Below are 21,773 nucleotides of genomic sequence, written 5' to 3'. Positions count from 1 at the left end.
CTTGAGGAAGTACACTTTAGGGTCTGCACCTTCAAATGGGGCGTGTGTGTGTGTTCTAACTCGTTTAACACCACCAGAAGAGGGGGGCTCTAGGCCCCTTCCTCCCCACCCCCGGCCATGACGCCACTGGCCGCGCCCCGCGCGCTCCCCTCCCCTTCTCCTCCTCTCCCCCACCCTGCCCCAGCGCTGAAATCTCGCGGGATTATGCTAAGGAGGCCGGCGGCGCCGCCCCGCCCCTCCCCTCCGGCTCCCTCCCGCTCCGCGCCCTCCGGCTGGGTGGGTGCGCGAGCGAGCGAGGGCGAGCGCGGGCCGCGGTGCGCTGTGGGATCGTGGCGGTATAAAGCCTATCCGCCGCGCCGCGACCGCCAAGGGGGCCCGGCGGGAGCGGGGCATGAAGATGGCGGACGCCAAGCAGAAGCGGAACGAGCAGCTCAAGCGCTGGATCGGCTCCGAGACCGACCTGGAGCCGCCCGTGGTGAAGCGCAAGAAGACCAAGGTGAAGTTCGACGACGGCGCCGTCTTCCTGGCCGCCTGCTCCAGCGGCGACACGGAGGAGGTGCTGCGGCTGCTGGAGCGCGGCGCCGACATCAACTACGCCAATGTGGACGGGCTCACGGCGCTCCACCAGGTCCGTGCGGGCGGGGGGGGGGACGGGACACGGGGCAGGGGGCAGCGGCCGGGCCCTCCCGAGGCTGGAGAACAGGGGACGGGGCAGGTGCCCCCCCCCGGGGGGCCGCAGCGCTGGGGCGGCCTCCCCCGAGGGGGTCTCGCCCCCCTTCCCCTCCCCTTCTTCCTATGGGGCCGGGGTCCCGGGGGCGGCTTCCTGCTGTAACCGTGCCGGGAGGGCTCCTGCCCGTAGCCATGGCTCCTGCCGCAGTGTGGGAGCCGAGCGGGGCTACTCGGGCCGCTCGCTGGGAGCAGCCCGAAGGAATCCGGATGGCTTTGTTCTGCCGTGGGGCTGCGGCGAGGGGAGGGGGGGGAAATAAAAAGGAGGGGGGGTGCGGGGCGTGGGGGGCGCTGCCCGGAGGGAACTCGCGCTCGGGGCAGAGGGGGGGGGGAATGGAAGGGAAACTGGCTGTGAAGTTTCCTCAAAATGGATGCTTTGTGCATGTTGAAGTTCATAGCAGTCTGATTGGAATCTCAAAACGTTAGCCAAATAAGGAAAGGCTGTGGCAATCCGGAGATAATGCGGGTTTGCCTGAATAGTTTTTCTTTCTCTAGAAGGCCAAGAGCTTCGACGTGATATTACGTTCACTGGGTGTCCAAAAAGCAAAAAAAACATAGTCTTTGACAGGCTGGCTTCTTGTTCCTGAGTTTAGCAGTTGTTCACTTTTTCAAGCAAAAGGAGAACGGATGAGATGTAGGTTGATCAAGCAGAAACCTTCCCCAAACGGTTAGGTGAGGACACGGTTATGTCGTGCTTTTCTCAAAAATTAGGTGGCGAATTCAGTGCATCTTATCCGCCCCATAAAGATTTTTTGAGGATGTGAATTTCTCCAAGCGTTAGCTGCCCCACAGTAACGAAGTAAGAAAGGACAGAGCCAAATTCTGAACATAAGATGTAATTTTCTACTACTTTCTGCCCTGTTTCCTGTATGTAAGTCATCTCTCATTTGGCTGTGGAAAGGGCTGGTTTACTTTCAGTTGTGAACTGAACTGGAAGAATGACTGCATGTTGTGGTTAACTCTGTCACAATGTTACTGCAGCAGGCTTACCTGACTCCAGGCTACCCTGTCACTTTCAGAGTGTGTTGCTTTTTTTTTTTTTGTATTTATTCTTTTTGAATCAAGTTATGATTGCTTTGTGCATGGGGGGAGCTCTGTATTGGAAGTCATTCCTTAACTGGTTAGGTCGATGGGTCTGCGAGTTACTGTGGGCCGGTGATTGGTAGGGAAGGATGACGTTTGGTTTAACTCCCTGAGACGAATGGTGCTGCTTTTCTCTATGGCATTTAGATAGCGTTTTCAAAATGTTTGATGCTGTGGGCAGCAAAGCTTGCAGCAAAATTTCTTGGGAGTTATTCTCCCCTTCTTTCTACCTGTAGTCAGTTTGCAGTTGGGAAGGGTGAAGTCTAAGAGAACAGAGGTAAAGATTTACATTGCTGTTAAAACTCTTGCTCACTCTCCTGCTCTTAGTGATACCAAAGAGCCTTTTCTGGTCTTATGATATTAAACGCAAATAAGAAGATCAGTTGTGAAACGATAATCCTCTTGAGGCAGTCCAGGCATCTTATATTTTTTTAAAAAAGGTGTGGAGGGGGGCAGACATAACAACAAATCCTTGCCCGCAACCATTTTGTTATGGTTTCACTTTATTATCATCAATATGTTTTCTCTAGTATGCCATATAAAAGGTGCAAATTGTACATTATGCAGCCTATAGCATTGATTCATTTAATCAGATTTGGCTGCAGAATAGAACAAAGCTTTATCTGTTCCCAAAGGAAACTCTTCGCAACTACTCAGTCAGAACTGTCAGGAAGAGTGACAAATGTCAATAATGTTGAAGTCTGTTGTGTTTAAGACTGCCATGGCTGCTGTTGCATTGTTGTTAGTTTTTTTTGTTTGTCAGATTCCCTGTAGGTTTTACTGCTTCACAGGAATAAACTTGTCCACAAAGACAAAGTGACTCTACCTTGTTTGGGTAGGTTTTTGTCTTGCGTCTAACTTTTCTTCCGCAATTATTAAGAACAAACGCGTGTCTGACAGTATATGAAATGTTTAATTCTCTTCCTATTTGGCCTTTGTTTTTTCCCCAGTTATATATAACAGTTATAGGAAAAGGCCTAAGCTGTGTAGTTTTTGTTTTTTTTTTTTCCCACACCCCGGGTGGTTGGAAATGCTGAGGGGGAAGTACTATTAATCCTGAAATTCTGATGAGCTTCAGATCTTGTCTTTAATGGAGCATCAAGCTTTGCTACTGAAGTAATTAGCTGAACTTCCCATTTCAGTGGGGTAAGATGTCATTACCTTCAGAAAGCTCTGTGTAGAATTATTTTCCTTACTGTGCATGGTGGGGGAAAAATACAATTGGGTTGGTTTTGCTCAGAGGAGGAAGAGGGAGGGTATATGCAGGCATTTCATTCATCTCTCATCAATGTTAGTGAGTGATTTCATTTTATTTCACTGCAGACTTGAGTGCATTATAGCTGAGGGCATATCAATTAAGTTGCTTTGAGTTAAATCTTGAACTGTGGAAAAACCCTGTTGTTAGATAGTGATTTTTATTCCTGTATATAATGTTGGATTTGGACGTTGTTTTCTTAGTTTAAGAACTTGTTTCAGCATACATCCAGCTTAGGCCTTCAGCAAAAAAAAAAAAAGACAAAAGTGGATATGCAATTAATCCATCTATGGGAGGATGTACATAGTGTAGCATATTGCAGCAGGATATTTTTATGCATCCTGTTGCAGTATCTTAAGTTATATACATATTATGTGTGTGAGACCAGAAAACCTTTATAAATTTATGAGGTCTAACTTGAAATCAGAGGTCTGTTCGATTAACTTGGAGGCTAAGTTGATAATGTTGTTAAATAGTGCATTCCCAGACAGCTGTCACACAGGCTGAGATGCAGCGTACAGATAGTGCAGCTTGTCTTATCTGCAGTAACAATTGGACTGGAGAAAAACAGGGCCCAGAGGTGAGCTGTGGCCTCCCAGATTAATGGCTGCTGCAGAGAGGGGAAAAGTGGCATATTCTGAAATAAGAAAAGACTGTGTTTTTCAGTGAAACCTTATGGGGCATACTTACCAAAAGGGGGATTCAATTCTGTACTGTTTAAAGCAAAGCACCTATCCTTCCTCGGGGTTTGCATGCTCTTCCCTTGCCCTCCACGCAAGGGGAAGCGTTTGGCTCGCCCCGGCTGGGACTTGCTGCTGAGTGACTGCAAGTGGCTGGCCTAAAAGCTGCACAGAGCTTCGTACAGGAAAGAGGAGCCCACCCTTTCTGGGCAGCAGCGTGGGAAGGCTGCGTGTGCTGGGGAGGGGCTGGGATGTGCCCGGGTTCCTGGAAGGCCGCGCTTCCTGCGCGTGCAGCTCCCTGGGGAGCGCAGGCCTGCTCTGCAGAGTGAGTACCTGCGTGCTCCTGATACAGCAGGCAGCTGGGATCAGGCCTTGACAACTCGTGTGGCTTTCTTCTCAGCTGCCTTCTTCCTTTGAGGCTTCGCAGATCTAGGAGGTGGTGGCTTGCTGTTTGCACTCCTTCCGTCTGCATGAGGGAGGCGGGTGCTGCAGTCTCGTGCCACTACAGAGCGTAGAAGATGTCTCTCAGGCCTGGTCGGTGCTCTGCTTGGGGAGCACAAGGACAGGGTTTTGGCTATTGGTGCGTAGGGGGCATTGTGTTCTCCAGGTGTTGTCACTGCTGAAGGCTGAACAGCAAGAGAAGTTCCTAATGCATAATGAAGAGCGTGTGCACCTTTTGTTTCAGGACAAGTAGAGTTTAATTAAGCAAAGTCTCCCAAAGGCTGTTCCCTCTTTCTGTTGCAAAATTTCAGTGTTTTTCTGTAACTCTTCGAGTACTAAGTGTACATATAAAGCAGGTTAAATAGTCAACTTTATAATTTTACAACAGTTTAGAGGCCTGATTAGTATGCAGGGTTGAATAGAAACTCTTATTGATGCCACTGTTATAGTGCTCTGCATTGGTCCATCAGTAGTAGAGGAGATGCTGAGAAACTATTCACAAGTGATCCAAACTATTCACTGTTACCACTGACCTACTATATCCTGTGAGTCCTGTGCTTGGGTTTTATTTTGTGAGTAAGAAGTAGCTTCCTTGAAGGAAGCTTCCTGGTAGTTTATAGGAAAAATTCTGTCAGGATTCCTGGCGGTATCGTCACAGTACCTGACGTGGTAAAGGGTATCATTACAGTAGGCATCAATGTCATCTTTGTTATGACATCCTTTCAAACAGAAGGTGAAAAAGGGACATAAATTTGACCAGCACTGGATCTCTCTGCCTTAGGTCTGGATGGAGGGTATTAAGGCTGCACTGCCGGAATCCTTTTTGACAAATGATAACACAGGTCATGTATTTGAGCTGGGGCCACAGCATGCAGAGCACGTCAAGTCATAAGAGCAAAGAACAGGTTGCTGCAGTCTTAAATCTCCAGGGTGTTTGCATCATAGCAGCAGCACCCATCATCCAAGGATAAGGAAGGTATAGAAATAGCTCAAAGCTATCTTAGTAACCTCCCAGCTATGACTTCTGCACTGCTTCTTTCAGGGAGTGGAAATACTGCTGTGTATGGTAAACCTGTTCATTTTTTTGAGATTATCAAGTAGGAGAACTTCCTTTTGCACAGAAAGGCTTTGTGCATGGCGATGAACCTGATGTCTAAACCTCCCCCTCTCTGGAGGGGGAACAGCTTCCCACCCACGCAGCCCCCAGAAGCTCTTGTAGATGATACACAAGTGAGAATTTTGGAGTCATTTGTTGAGCTTGTATTATGTTATCCTGACTTGTTTAATTCTCGAGCTGTACAACAAAGCATAGCAAAAAATGAGTCCTGAAATAAGTGTAATTTTGACTTCACTTGGTGATTAGACTACAGAGGCATATTTGTTTAAAATCCCCTTTGTAATTGGAGTCGGTTCTTGTGTGGGCCATAGATCTGTCTCTCCATAGTTACAGTAGCTAGGTTCAGATTCTACAATATGTACTTGTTAGCTTTCTAATGATCATGTCATCTAAGATTTTTTTTTTTACCCTTTGAAATGGAGGCAAGAGGAGAGAAAAGATGTAATTCTTCACAATATACTTTAAGTATAGTAGTGGAAATTTTAAATGCTGCTTTTGAAGTAATTGTTACTTCTGTAATACCAAGCAGAAAATCAGTGGCAATCTTCCTGCCTTTTTAGGTTTGTTATCTCCAAGTGTCTCTTGGTCTCTTTAAACTCTGTCAAGTCTAAACCCAGGGTTTTCATTTCTGGTTTTGTAACAGTTTTCATCACTATGGGTAATATGCATAAATAGAAAATTCAAATGAACTCTAGCGCATAGTAATGAAGCGTTTAAAGCAGATTTCCTTGTTTGACATTTATTGAGTCATGTACGAAGAGTTCTGCGTTCAGTGTAAGGACACGTTCAGATGATAAGGCTTTAGTGTTTGCTGACACTGATGCTCAGGAACAACTTCTGCTGGTCTCTAGCTGTGAATTTCACTGTGGCATTAATAGTGCCTTTACACTCAAGCTTTATCCATGGTTTTGTGTGCATTCTGGCATATGTTCAGTATCTTAGAACATTCTTTTCATGATAAATCATCAAAAGCAGCTTTTAAGAGTAGATAATAAGTGCAATTATAAGTGTGAATAAAACTGATGTGAGCATGCTTGGTTTGAGGCCTTCTTGATCTTGGCATCATAGTAGCAAGCTTCTCGATTACCATTTGGTTGCTGCTTACCAAATTACTAATTTTCAATTTATTAGCTAGATCTGAGGTTAGCAGACAGAACTAGCCAGTGTAGATCATTAGCAGCTCCTCAGTTGTAAGTCTTAAGTCACATCTCTGTATTCCAGGCTTAAGGGTACATGCTAAACTTAAGTTGGAACAGATGGCTTGACAGGCTCTTGGCCAGTCCTGTACTTGTTTATGCCTTTATGCATGCTTGCACTCGCTCTCTCTCATCTTACTTGGGCTAGTAAGATAGTCACTGCAATTCTCTCAAAAACCAAGCTTCAATTTATCCCCAAATTCAAATACATTTGATGTACAAGTGTGGTGGTATTTCTGGATGACTATAGCACGAGTACATACTTCTGGGACTTGTTGCAACCAAGAAATTGGGAGCTCTACGTCATTACTGCCATACTACCAATGCATACTATATGCCATGTAGAAAGCGCAGCATATGAGAACACTTACGTAACAACTACTACATCAGTTCTTAACAATTTATCTATCTATATTGATCTGGATGACCACAGGAGTGTAAACTGGGATGCAGCTGCAAGGCTATGGAGCTGCTGGTGAGCTGGGCAGCTCCTGATGCTGCTGGGTGGGTGGAGACATTCCAAGCTGCTTTACTTTCCTATACGCATTCCTGAAATGACAGTCAATGGAAAGCATGGCATAAGAGTGGCGGCATTCCTCAGCTGTTTCCTTTCTAGTAGCTTCAAGAGGATAAGGATAGAATAAGAAGACAAAAGATGATCAGGGTACTTGTAGGGTGAAGTACTTGAGGATTTTTTTTTTTTTCATGCTTTGTTTTGACAAGACCTGGTACCTGGCTTCTGTTTTCTGCTAGAGCACTAATTCAACCACTGTGCTTATCCTGCAAATGTTTTTGTGAATCAGTAGTCAAAGATTCGATTAACAGTGCGATGAAGTTTTTGAACAAGATTGTTTCCTTTTTTTGCATGAACTGTGTTAGCACTTAGCCCATTGACATCCACTGATCTAGTGGAAGGTGACCCTGCCCATGGCATGGAGTTGGAACTGGGTGATCTTAAATGTCCCTTCCAACCCAAGTTATTCTGTGATACAATTCTATGAATATGTTTCTTAGAGTAATGGCTTCCAAAGGTCTGCTACTCTAAATGAAGAGTGAAGTTGAGTTTAAGATGGTGAAACACCCCCTGGGGGGAAAAAACAAAAAAACTTGACCAGCCAATACAGTCTTATTTTGGGCCCAAGCGTGGAAATATCAATAGGTTTGTTCTCAAGGTTGCAAGTAAATGATTCTGGTATGAGTGTAACTTCACACAAACATCAGCTTTACGTTTTGTCTAAAACCAGCATAAAACCATCTATTATAATACCAAAATATCTGTAAGCAATGGTTGTTAGAGACAGTTCCAGCTTTAAAACTTTCTGTCAGGGCCAAGTTTCATGGATTATTTTCTTAAAGTCAGTCTGAAATATGCTTCTATTTATTTTTCCTAGGTTATGGTTGTAATGCATGGTCTTGAGTGCAAATTGAGGCAGTTTGCTTTGAAGCAATCAGTTGGCCAGCCAGGAGTGGTTACAACTCAAGTTTTAATTCTGGGGGTGTTTGTTTGCTTTTACTGTTGTTGTTTTTATTGTCCTGATCGTGATCCTGGAAGAGGAAGCCAAGCATCTTCTATACACACTTGAGTGTTTGATTTTTTTCTACATCAGGAAACTGTATACAAGTCTTAGCCTTGTGTTGTGGCTCTGAAATGTTTGTGTGACTTATTTACCTGTTAGTTTTTTGGATTCTTACACAAAATGGCTAAGATAAACTAGCAACACAAAAACTGTTCATTATCAGATTTTGCTTCAAACTTACAGGAAGGACTTGCCTAACATTTTTTTTTTCTTAAAACTTCATACTTGAATTGAGTACCTTTCCAAGGCAAAACAAGTGTCTTCATTTGGCAACAAAGGTGAACTCTGACTGTTCATGTACACTGCTGTACGTGTGGTCAGTGCTACCTTCTGAAATACTTAAAAGTGGATGAAGCCTATGCTGACAAGCTGCATTCCTCTGTCAAATTTGGGATCCTTGTGGGCCCCTTTGGAAACCAAAATACCATCTAGGACTTCTGGCTCTGAAATGTTTGGCTTAATGTCCTGAAACTTGCTACAGCATTCTTGGTTTAAAACCTATACTTCCATTGTTGAAGTGAATTGTTATTTTTAGTTACAGTGGATATCAGGCCAACTTTTAACAAAAGCTTTGTTTATAAATATATGCAATTATGCTTGAATGAGTAGGGTTAATTACATGAGTAACCTTAATGAAATCAGGGAGAGTTTTTAAAAGTACCTGCCTGTTCTCTCATCCAAATGCCAGAACTAAAACAACCCAAAGCTATTGGTAGCATCTTCTTGATTGGTCTGCATTTCAACTGCCTTCCCTGTGATGGTTCTATAAACTGTAAGTAACCCTGATTATTGCTGTTACAGGTGTAGCTTTACTTAATCTAGTTAGCAAAGCAAGTTCAAAAGTTGTTTGCTTTTTTAAATCTCAGTACATGTCTTTTTTTTTTTTTTTGGAGATGTTTCCAAATCAGTCTGGCATGGTATTTCAGGTGTCTAATTTGTTGAGAATTGCCTTAGGTTTTACTCAGTAAAGAGTGAGATCAGAATGGTAGTATTGTGCCTCTCATCTAAACTGGGACTCCTGTTGTTAAGTTGCTTCCATCAAACCGTATAAAACAATGTTTTTAGGAAGATTACTAAACTTAACTACTCTACCTTGTTCAGCAACTGGAATTATTTTAGGCCCTAATGATAATTCCTTTTTTTTTTTTGTTCACAAGGACTGTGCTCTTTGTCTGGCACTCTGTGGAAAATAGCTCAATGCTTTCTTTTTGTAAGAACAATCTGTGTGTAACATCAGTTTCTTTGGCTACTTCCTGCTTCTAGAATAAGATATTTTTTTCTTGTTATTATATAAATAATTCCAGGTGTAAATATAACAAATGTAAAACTAGGAGGAAAAACCTAAAATCATTTGTAGGTCATAATAGTTTGTGGAAAGAAAGATCTCCAAGGAGCTGCGGTTGGGATCCAGGAAGAGGCTGTCCTGAGAAATTCGTGCTTTGGCAATGCATACAGGTGCTGGATACAGCTGTAGGTACTGATGTGAAGCATGGAAACACAAGCAACCTCTCACAGTTTCTGTGTAGGAATTCCTGTTAAGAAGAGGTAGTACTTGCTTTTCTGGTTCTGGCTGCTGAAAATCGGATGAGAGATCTGGGGGAATTTTACCCTTTCCCTAATTTGCTCTTGAGCGTTGTTCTTGAATTAGATTATCCTGGTGCTAACCTCAGTATGTAGCTGTCTTTCACTTAAAATTAGTAATTCCTGACTAATTCCTTGCTAATGGGCTAGCTTTGCACTAATGAATAGCAAAGATAATCGCATTTCATAAGGCTGAGTTTGGAGTCAATGTGCTGTTCTGGTGTCTATGTGGTATTAAAGACCTCAGTCTTATGATGAGGTTACATTAAATAAATATGGACCAGAAGTTTTTCCCGTGTCCCCCCATAGGGGGAATTAAGTTTCACATGGTGCTAATTGTAGCTGGTTTGCAACCATTAACTAGGAAAAATATTTAGTGTCAGATACCCTGTTTACAGGGTAGTGCAGTAGATGTTAGGCTATTTCTGTTTCTTTATGTAAGAATTAGCATGTTAAATGTAGCTCGTTCCTTTTTCATGAGGGAGAACATGCAAGATAAGTTATTTATGTCACTGGGAGGGAAACCCCATTTCAATCCAGCTGTCCCTTTGCCTTTTTTGTCACAATTAATCTGTGGCAGCTTGAGATGCTGCCTTTTATACTTGCAAAAACAAAACCACCTTAGATATGTTGAGTGGACTTTAGCAGTTCTTAAACAGATTTTCCCTCTCAGTCCCTGGAGCCAAATTATACTGTATTGATAGCTCTACACATATATGTATAGTACACTCCATATAGGATGGAGATAAAGTTTGGAGAAGGATAGATAGAAAATAAGCACTGTAGGCTTTGCGTGCCAGGTGATTGTGTGGTACTGTCTTAACATGCCTGAGAAGGACTGCTTGATTTATCTTCTTGCTAGTTACAGGTTAGCTAGTATTCAGGTTTAGTTTGTTGGTTTTGGTTTTGTTTAAGGCTAGAGGCTCCCGTGAAGTATTTGAATGTCATATTACCTTCAGTAAGAACTTCATGCTCAAACATGTCATTTCCCTTCTCCCTGCAAGAAAAACTACCACCCTGAACAAGCTTTACTGAAGACTAGTAAAAATATCAGATATAGTTTTGAGTGTAAGGCAGTGCTTTGGTAAAATGACTACTGGAGTTCTGGCTTCTTAATCAGCATTTTTGGTTCACAATTCATGAAAGTAATGCAAAGTGTGAAACATAATTAGCAGCTACCACACTCATGACCTGGTTATATTTGTTACAATGATTGTAGTACTACAACTGGTCAAGTAATGGGCTTATTTTGTATCTACCAATTGAAGTTTAGTATATATGAAGTCAGGGTCGTGTTGAAGAGGATACAGTGTTTGTCAGTCCCTTATGCAAAGAGCCATTAGATAAAACTGATTTTTCAGAACATTCCGAATTCTGCCTAAGATTATAGGTTTCTCTACTGAAATTCACTAATCCTACTGGTACAGTTACCTACTGGTAACTGAGTGTTTCTTGATGCTAGTACAATTGTCCCTTCTGTCACCAAGGCAGGAATGCTGCAGTAAGCTGGGAAGATGCTCATTTCCTTGGTCAGTGCAACAGAGGAAAGCAATTGCATCTCAAAATGAGGAAGGTGTGCTGGGTGAAGTTCTGTAGTTTATTCATAGTGAATGTAAGAAACCTACTTGTGAGAATTGATGTTACTGTAGCTTTTTGGAGCTTGACTTAGCAGATCCTCTGGCATAAGGAATGTGGAAATGGGCAAGTCCTCCTGGATGCGTGTGGGGCAGTTCCTGAGGGAAAGTCAGGTGCTGGGTGTCAACCTCAGTTTGGGTTTTGGTAAAGTTTTCATAAGTCAAAGAGCCTACTAAAACAAAGTACTAGATTGATGAAGATGGTGGTTTTTAAAAGTTCTTTTGATGCTATTAACTGTTCAGTATTCTTTTAGAGGATGTGATCTGTCATGTCAGGTGTAAATGCTGGATTAAAGCACAAATTGGGAAGTTCTGGTGTGGAAAGGCTTATATGATAGTCTAACCAGACATGTTTTTCTATTTAAGCTTTTTGCAAAATACTGCATATACCTAAATGTGGCTAAATGTAGAGGTGTGCAAGCTATGGGGGATTCCAGTAAAAGTCCTACCAACAGGACTTAAAAGTAACTTTCTAATAAGAAGTTTTGTTGACTTCAGAGTCACAGAGTCATCAGTGACATAGTTTATCATCAACTACACAGATATGACTCAAGTGTTTGCTTAAAAGAGCTGATGTGTAATTTCCCCTCTGTTGGAGTTCCTCCGGGGACTTTGTCTCTGTAGCTGTTAGCTTGTTACTGTACACAAAGGTAAGCATTTACTCATGGCTGCCTTTGGTGTCTTAATTTGTCCCCTCTTGGATTTTGAGGATTTTCAACTCTTCTCTAATTATCTGCAGAAAATAATATTAGATAAGAAAATTCTCTCATTTAACTTTTCTCCCTGTTTTGCCTTGTCATGTTCCACTACTGCTGATAATGTATTAGATAACATGCATGTGCTTTACATTCTGTTAATAAGTGGAAGGTGTTTGTTTATACAGAGTTTAAAAACATAATAGCACGTTTCACTGACTTGGACTGTTGTGTGGCAGCTTCAACTGTAAATATTGTTTAGGTAGTAAAACCCCTTTAAACATTAAGCCAGAACCTTCATTTTTTTTTTTAAAATAAGTGGCCTAAAATTTAGCTTCAAATATTCATTGAAGCTCACACGATAGACTGTAAAACTGCATTTCACTTAATGAGTAGTAAACTGCTGTTTTCATATACTCTTGTAACTTACTTGTAGCTACCTGTGATTCATGAGTCCCGTACTACATCCTGCAGTTGCATAAGCTGCTCTTGGAAGAAATCCTTCAAACTAGACAAAGGTGGGCACAGAGCAAGAGAGGGTAGAGAATATTAATTACCCTGATCATAAGATAAAACAACGTCAGAGATGCAATTTCTTTCTTTTTTTTTTAATCTAGATAAACTGCTCCTTTTTCTCTTTTCCTGTCTCCTTGTGTTGTGGAACCTGGATCTTGACACATGAGAAGTTATAACGCAACAAAGCAACCAAAACAGCTAGTGATGTTTACTGAGTATTGGCTGTGCTTTTGAGGTATAAAACCAAACTCAATTCAAGTCTGCATCTGCATAGCATTGGGCAAGGAGCTGGTGCTTATTGAAACACGACATGTGCCCTACTTTGTTTTCTTGCTCCAAGAAAAGTCTGTTGCTGGTTTGTTTACTTCCTTTGGTGATATCAGCAACTGATACATACAACTGAGATGCAGGATATGACTTGACTTCAAGAGGATACCCAAGATCATGACTTAGGCTCTACTTGCTTTCACTGTAAGTTTCTCTAGCGTGTTTTTGACTTAGCTTAATGCACAGAGTGACAAAATGTGAGGAAAGGGATGTGAACCACTTATAAAGTCACATGCATGAACCAAAGAACTTGAACTCTTGCTTTTGTCACTGTCTTTGTGTAGATCATGAAATGCCTCTGATGCTTTCAGGGAGTCTTGATTCACTGAGAATATTGATGACTCTGGTAGGCTGGTTGCTGCCTTAATCTCAAATACTTCTGGGTGAAGGCCAATTTTAGTAAGGCTCTGGCTTTAACGATCACATGTAAATCTCTTTAAATTCTTACAAGATGCAGATAATCTGCCTGCTTTGGTACAGCATGGTGTTTTGGCTTTTCCATGGCTTCCTTGTTTTCTGAATACAAGCCTTGAAGTTCCAGATACTTGTGACTGTTTTATCAGCTGGCAGAGCATGACTCCATGAGAAAACAGTGCTTGGAAAAAAGCTTAGCCACTCTGGTGAACATTGCCAAAAGTGGTCGGTCTCTTGGAAGAAAACAATTTCCCCTCTCTCCTAAAACACTTCAGTCCTACAAAAATAATATTGTGGCCAACTTAGAAGATGTTGAATGAAGGGAACTTCTTGCTTATAAGATCATGCTGACACATGAAAGGTGAGCAGCAGGCTGTTGGTAGCCTGTTGGAATAACTGAGGAAGGACAATTTGTCTGACCCATCTGCTTTAGAGGGGGTGGGAGGGATGAGAACAACCCTTGATTTGTAAAATTGCACCTTTGGGTTGGCACGATGTCAAACTGAGAACTATAATTAGGCAGCAAGTTATTGGCCAAAGAGACTGCTCAATCATGCCAGAAGAATCCTTTCTTCAGCCAGCAAGACATACATTTCTGCAGCTGATCCAGTAGTTCTGGCTACTTTCCTATCTTGTTTTTGAATGTGTATTCTCAGGCATGTTTATCTTGAGGCTTTTGACTAGTTATCAGCTACTGCTGTTCCCTTTGGCTCTCACAGCTCATGTCCACAAAAGCAAGAATCAAAGGGGAGTGCTGCATCTTGCTGAATGAGACAGCAAAATGTCAGATTGGACTGATTATGGTGAATGCTATAGAAGTTAAAATACGAAGTGAAGCTCAATGGAAACATGTTGCAGAAGATGCTGTAGCTAGTAGCAACTACAGAGAACAAAAGTTACATTTGGTGTCCTTTACAAGAAATTAAGAGGTGCTAGATAAGAACAAACTAGTAATGCTTTGGTTACTTACCTAGTTTTAGAGTTGTTTGGAGTATGAGTTTCTAATTGATCTCTTCTGGCTAGAGAATTTTTAATTTCTAGGCCAAAGAATGGTAGCATATATATGGTGGTTATGGTGTGTATGGCTTTTCTTCCCTCCCACTTCAAATGCAAGCTGCATGCATGGCTAGTAATTCTTAACATTCAGAGTGGCTTTTTGTAGCTATTAGGAGGAGACACTTCCACATTGTGTAGTTTTTCAACTGCTGTGGCATTGCAAGTACAGGATTGAATAGGCAGGTGTATGCTAGAGCCTCTGGATTGTGAAGTGGTTGCAATATCTCCATGTTGTTAGTAAACCTTAATACTGTTTTTACTAATATTTTTGGCTGCCTTGATTACCCAACAGTACAGGTGCTTAGCTGGTTGGTAACACTTCTCAGCTGTAAAACAAATAGTTAAAATTCTGGCTTTATGTCTCTGAATCTTGTATCTTTAATGTAATAAATGTTGACAACATTCTTCTTAAGCTTGGGGCTTCAAGTGACCATGTTAACAGTAACTTTTTCTGTTTAGAAAAGCATTCAAATTAGCAAGCTTTAACTTTGTCCTAAATTTGTGCTGGGTTCTACCATGACTTTGATATACATGCCACTTAAATGAAAGAATTGTGATTTTTTTTGCATTGTTTTAACTACTGGCATAATATGAAAGAATTATAACACTCTGTACTTCCACTAAAGGTGATAAGCCAGGAATCTTCTGAGTTCTTCTAAACCCAAGAGTTTGGGAAGGGGAGAGAGATTCTGTGCTTGCTAATCAGCAAACATATGTTGAGTTGTACATCTTATTGAATTTGAAGATAGAGGAGAAGTCTTTGGATGTTGTGAAATCAAGATGTTTATTCACCAGTACTTTTACATGGGATTGTTAGTTTTTTTAACTTCATCCAGCACTACTTCTAAAACTGCCAGAAGCAGATGTGACGTTGTCCAGTAGTAGCAGAATCTCTAGTAAAACTTAGTACTACTGCTTCAGCTGATGAAGATCTAGTACACTTGCTTTGAAGTTTGTTTTTGTGCATGTACCAGTACAAGCAGATCCATCAGGTTGTAACCAATTGTGATGTGTAATCAAGGATAGCTGGATTGCTTTGACCTCCTTCAAGTTGGTCTCCTAAAATGGAAATTATTCATTTTGCAGTTGGAAATCGGAGCCAAGCAGCTGTGAATTCCAGGAGACAAATACTGAGGCAAATTCATAACATTACTCGTGTTCAACAACAGCAGTTGATTCCATCATTTGCTACTGCTTCCTTCTGTATCTTAAAGATCTCTTCCATGAAGCGAGATAGTAGTTGTATGAGGACACTGCCTAATATTTAAAGTTTTGTTTTTTAAAAGTCATTTTCTCATAATTCCTTCTCTCCCTAACTATTTTTACTCCTTTTCTTCCTCTAGATACCAAGCCCTCATTATCCACCCTCACCCTTCACCTCTGTGGCTGCTGTTTCGGGGAACTTTTTTTATTTCTTAGCCTTTAATCATCTTTTTCAGACTGACTGGCATGAAACTGGAATAGTTTGACAGCTTTGTGTGCACGTGTTTTCCTATGCATGCAGTGGTGACTGGTGACCTGCAGTCTGAGAGGCTGGTATGGAACTCCTGAGCAGAAAGGACTATTATAAAAACATGTGAGAAGCAGCATATTTATGAACGCTGCTTCCATGAGTCTGTGCTCCACTGTAATTCAGTCTAAATGGTCTTGCCTAGATGGAAGGCTTACTGCCTTTTTTCTTTTTTTGTCTCAGCTTTGGAAATTAAAGAGAACCTGGATGAAATTGTGCTACCACTGTTGGTAGTGGTCTGTGCTGTTCTCAGGGAACTATTGAGTTAAACTTATAAAACCACCTGAGGTTAGTCCTATGGGAAAGCTTGCTGGATGTTTCAGGTTTTGGTGGAGGCTTGCTGCTAGTACTACTTCAGGTTTTGTTTTTGATGACTCTGACTTCTAAGCAAAAGTAGAGCTGGGAAGATACTCAGGCAAACTACCAAATGGGTATGCTTACATGTTCCCAAATGTCCTACGTAAATTGGAAGAAAAGTGATGCAACCTGTAACTGCAATCTGTCAAACCTTGTAGCTGTGTTCCGACCTTGCCTTTAAAGATAGCAGGCTCTTGAAGTTGTGCCTTGGGATTGAAAAAAAACAGAACTAATATAATGGCATGTGCAGGATAGCTGGGATCTTTCCCAATAGGCAGGTCAGGCTAGTAACTAATTTTGATAGAAAGTGCTGTTTTGGAGGATTACTGAGAAGCTGAAAGATGAAGCAGAGCTGTGGCTTGCTCAAAATTTCTTTTGAAGGGGGAATGTTTTCTGCTGGGCCTCGTCAACAAGGAGCTGCCCTTGTGTGGGTTTCTCGATTCAGCTCAAGGAGTAGGTACTGTGAATGTGATACTGCCTTCTCTTATGAGGTGGGCTGTTCTTAATGCAAAGCATCTTTAGGACCCCCCCCCACACACACACACTTTTGAGTACCTAGTGGAAGGCTGTACTCTTCAGTGCTTTTACCATTCAAGTATCTGGAGGGTATTTGCTTACTCTGGGTATTCTTAGGTGCAGTAAAAATGGGAGGAGGGCTGTCTGTTTATCTCAGAAGTTACCTTTTAATCTTTATATATTTTTTTTTACTTTAAGGAGGTCCAAGGAGTTCCAGCTTCCGCAGGTCCCTGGCCGTGGGACACAAATATGTGGAGGCTAGGTATTTGCTGCAGTTGGGTACTGGTTGTTCTGTTTCCTGCTGTATTCTGGGTGGCCTCTTGTTTTCTCAAGGTTACAAAAAGCAGTAAGATTGTCTTCTCGTAACTATGTACTTGCAGTAGACAGTTATAGACCGCTAGTTGGTATTTTACTGACCTCTGTAGCTTGTGGTGCAATGTGTCCTGTTCCAGCAAGACCAAGCAAGGGGGCTCTCTCTAGTCTGAGTGTGAGTATGTGGGTGTCACCCCGTTGAGAAGGGCGTGTCTCCACTCAGCCTGTTCACAAGCCCAGGAGTCTGTTTCTTTGGCAGCTAGGTAGGTATCTTCCCACTGGGTAGAACATGCACTCATTAAGTGGTCATAGTTCCTGAAAAGCACGGTGTAGGAAGTGCAGAATGGAGGAACTAGAAGAAAGGAGGAACAACAACAGTGTATGGAATGAAAGGTGTGATGTGAGAAGAATAATAAATCTCACTACACCAAAGCATTCTTTGTTCTGCAAAGCAACAGTGTAAAATCCAGTCCTTCACTTCTCAGTTCTGTGTAAGTGAGTATTAAATTCATAAATTGGTTATCCTGCAGCATCGTTCTAGATATTCCAGAAGACTATGCCTTAGATTGTCTTTTTGATTATTCAAGGCTGAGGCTTAATTTTTTCAAAAGAAAGATTGTGGCTTTTGACTTCTGTCTAGAAAATGACAACTGTGTAAATAGGTTTAAAAAATAGTAAATAGGTTAAATAAAAAAAACGGAGTCTCTGACTTGATGATAAGTCAGTTTGAACAGCAGTATCTTTTTAATTAAAACATAGTTCAGCCTGTCTGTGCTGAATAGTCATTCTTAGAAGTGGATGCAGAAATTCAGATGCCCTAGATAGTTTGTCCACAGTATTGTTTATGGAGTTCAAGACCTTTGGTGTGCTAATAATAATCATCCTTTTTTTTTTCTGTTCCATTTTGGAGACACTCTTGTTCTTGCTATACTCGAACAGACTTCTGGATTTTGAGGCAGGAAGCCTTTTCCAGAAAACTTGAATAGCCCCATGAATGTGGATATATTTCATCCACATCCTGATCCTGGTCCATGGCTGTAACTCCTTGGTGTTACAGTGATACCGACACCAGGAAGCTATGTTAACTATTAAATCGTTCTTAGCCCGTGATCTGCCTGACATACAGAGTGAGCAGAAGTTCCTAATGACAGTGACTTCACTTCTGCTGGACTCTGTACAGACCTCTGAAGACATGGCTCCTGCTCTACGGTTCTCTATAATAGAAGACATCTGGAGTGGATTAATATAATCAAATATGAAAAAAAAAATGCAAGCTAGTATAATTTTATGTCAGATTCAAGTTGAAGGAAAACAATTTTTTGACTTATACTATTAAATGTGGGTTGTACTTACTTTGTATCTCTACCTGCAAATTGTGGCGAAGTGTAATAAGCATAAGTTGTCAGCTGTTCAAGTACTGCTGTTTGTTTTTGGTTTTGTTTTTTTTTGTACTTGATGAATTGAAACTGAGTAGTTGGGTAGGTGTAGCAAGACTGCCTTAAGGAATAATTATAAGTTTTAAAATGTATTTTCTGTGAAAACTAGCATAAATTCTCACAACTGTATGAAGTTATCAGATGCTGTAAACTTTTTTTTGTAATGGTGTTTTCTTATGCTTAATGCAATAGCTATTAAAGAAAAAATACCATTTTGCTGTTCAGAAGTCTTATTTGTAGTACTACGAAGCAGCAGATCATACAGTCTGTAGTCTTTATTTAGCTTCATTTATGTAAAGCCAAGATCCTAAGTAAGAAATTAAAACTGTTGAGTTGATCACCTTTTAGCCACTGTGATGGTATGATTTTACCTGGTGATGAAACAATGTTGGGTCTCAAACATCCATCGACAAGGTAGTAAAATTGTTACTATGAATTACTTGAAGGAACTGTTTAAATTTGTATTTCAAGTGTTGTACAGAAATCTTTTTTAAAGTACATAGCCATACTGGTTACTTCAGGCTCATTTTAATTGCTAATTTTGGCAAATTTTATCTTGCTTTTAACCATAATTTTGAAGATGTGATGTTCTGAACATGCTTAGACTGAAAGCATCCAATAAAAACAAAGTAGCTTGCAGTAATGGAAAAAATGACTCAGTACGAGTTGGAAACAGAAATTAGCTAAAAGGCAAATACGCAGTAATCCTTACAACAGAAGCGCTTCATAAACTGTTCTCAGACATGTAGGTTGTAGATCAGTTTATTCTCTGTCCAGTTCCCCAACTACCTCAGTAAGGGTTCCTGTATCACTTTTACCAAAACTTCCCAGTTTTGCTGAGAAGGTTTCACACTTTGATATTCTAGAAGTGGTCAATTGCTGCTTTATTTCAAGCAAGTGCCATCAGCTGAGATTAAGGCACAATTTAACAGAGGAAACTCATGCTGCACACTTCACAATATCACTTGAAGAATAAGGACAGGGCGAGTGTGCTCATCTTCCACTTGCTGTGTCATGAAGCACGTGCTTAGGAGTGATGAGGAGGTTGCTGATGGGATGAGAGCTATCGCCTGTTCAGTTTCTCAGGTTCTGTGCCTATGTGCTAGGGTTTTGAGATGGAGATCAAATAAATCTCAGATGAGAAAATATGCTTTCCTTCAGAGCAAGACAAATCATGTAGTGTAGTTCTGCCTTTAACCTTCCTTTAGACCTCTCAGTTCAAGACCTCAAGTACAGGTTAATTTTAAATGTTAAGCATTAATAGAGAAGATTGCTGTAATTAAGGATTCATTACTTCATAGTTGAGTGGGGTTAGTTCATAGACATCTTTCCCAAAGAACAGCATTAATCAAATCAACAATAACATGCTTGTTTCCATGGATTCCTGCCTTAACTGTACCTTTGCCCGAACTAAAAGTAGCTACTAGAATATTCTGCTTTAACTACATAGAGCATGACACAGCTGAATATTACTATGCTGCTGTGCACGTAGCAGGTATCTGCCAAAGCAATACCTGGAACTTGTGTTGTAACGTGTGTTGCAATTAGGTAGACATTTATTTTATAGACACTTTGTTTGTTATTCCTTAAAGTTACTCCTTAAACACACTTGTAACATGGGAACTTAGAGGAGCAAGCTCCTCTTTTTATGGTATACTCATGAGTTTCAAAAGGAAACTGGCTTGGCTACCTGGTTTCCCAAGAGGAAGTGAAAATTAAGCACAACTTACTCTTAAAGCTTCATAATCACTGTCTTAGTGTGATAATTTTCAGTCTTACACTGCTTTTACCTTCCCACATCCAATCTGTGATGTTGGCTTCTGCTGTGTGAAAGATGTCTATATAATAAAGGTGTCTCAAGGCCCAAGTGTGCATAGGCACACTCTGCAGATAGCATTAGCTTTCAGCGTAAGAACAGTGAGGCTCCAGAGCAAGGGCTTTGTGTTAACTTGGCCAGTGCCTACAAAGGTGAAGTCTAGCAGTGTTTTTAGTCTTATTAGAGATAAGTCTACCGTCATGACTGAGATGGCTTAAGCTACCGGGAGAATTATTAGAATTCATCCTCTTTGTCTTGTCCCATGATAAAACTGGTTCAAATTACACTTAGAATCACAGAATTATTAAGGTTGGAAAAGACCTCCAAGATCATCTGGTCCAACCATCCCCGTACCACCAATGTCACCCACTAAACCGTGTCTCTGAGCATGACACCCAGCCTTTCCTTGAACACCCCCAGGGATGGCGACTCTACCACCTCCCTGGACAACCTGTCCCAATGCCTATTTCTGAGAAGAAATGTCTCATAATTTCCAGCCTGAACCTCCCCTGGTGCAACTTAAGGCCATTCCCTCTAGTCCTATCACTAGTTACCTGTGAGAAGAGGCTGATCCCCAGCTCCCCACACCTTCCTTTCAGGTAGTTGTAGAGAGCAGGAAGGTCTTCCCTGAGCCTCCTCTTCTCCAGACTAAACAACCTCAGTTCCCTCAGCTGCTCCTCATAGGACTTGTGTTCCAGGCCCTTCATGTCATTAGTCTAAGAACAATGTTACTCCAAGTGTGACAGCTTCATCCAAAAACCTCAATTATCGGTACTTGTTTGAGACAATGATTAATTTGTTGGGAACTCTTTACAGGCTCCTGCTGCATTCAGGAGGGAACATAGACCCAAAAACTGAATCTTGCATCTGCACCTGGAAGTGCTTTCCGTAGCTTTAAAAAAAATCATCCATAAGGTTTCCTCAGCCAGGGCTAAGCTACAGCAATTTCTTGGTAGAATTGGAGCACTCTTTTGTCAATGCTCACATGTAAATTCATACATTCTAGTTTCTTGATTCTTCAAAGCTATAGGTATAATTTTAATGTAGCTCGTGGTAGTAACTTCCCAGTTTGCAAATGCATTATTTTCCCCATCTCTAAATGCAGTAAACAACTCTTATCTAAGCCCACTTTGCATCTGCTTTAACTAAATACATTGCTTAGTGAAGGGAACCATCTATGGTAATACTTAAACCTGTTTTACTGCAGACAGTATCAAAGTGCTGTTTTATCTTTTTTTCTTTCTTTTTTTTTTTTTTTTTTTTTTTTTTTTGTCTGGTCTGTTCCGTAAGTATGCACACTGCTTAGTGTGGTTAAACTCAAACCTCTAGAACAGGAAGGTGGTAGAGTGCCTTCTGTCTCACCACTCACTGTTTTTGCTTTTGTCTTCTTCGTGTGAGAACTTTGAGTGACCCAACACAGCTCCATTTCTTCATTCACCATCTCATTAATAAGGGTGCCATCACTGGTGTCCCAGATGACCTGTTGCTTTTCATTAGGGCTGTGAAGAGAGAATTGATTCTTACAACC

General features: G+C 41.3%; 1 protein-coding gene across 2 annotated transcripts in view; it reads left to right on the top strand.

Moving 5' to 3' along the window:
• Window positions 1-274: 274 nt before the first annotated feature.
• Window positions 275-21,773, top strand: part of PPP1R12A (protein phosphatase 1 regulatory subunit 12A) — a 123,778-nt gene continuing 102,279 nt past the window's right edge. For both annotated transcript variants that reach the window (XM_032201119.1, XM_032201110.1), the window contains exon 1: window positions 275-628. In XM_032201119.1, coding sequence (XP_032057010.1) covers window positions 392-628 — 237 coding nt within the window. In that variant the 5' untranslated portion in view covers window positions 275-391. The remainder of the gene's footprint in view (window positions 629-21,773) is intronic.

Source organism: Aythya fuligula, chromosome 1 (assembly GCF_009819795.1).
Source record: "Aythya fuligula isolate bAytFul2 chromosome 1, bAytFul2.pri, whole genome shotgun sequence".
In the NCBI taxonomy this organism is placed as follows: Eukaryota; Metazoa; Chordata; class Aves; order Anseriformes; family Anatidae; genus Aythya; species Aythya fuligula.
The sequence above is the reverse complement of the archived record's forward strand: the minus strand, read 5'-3'. Positions and strand labels throughout refer to the sequence as shown.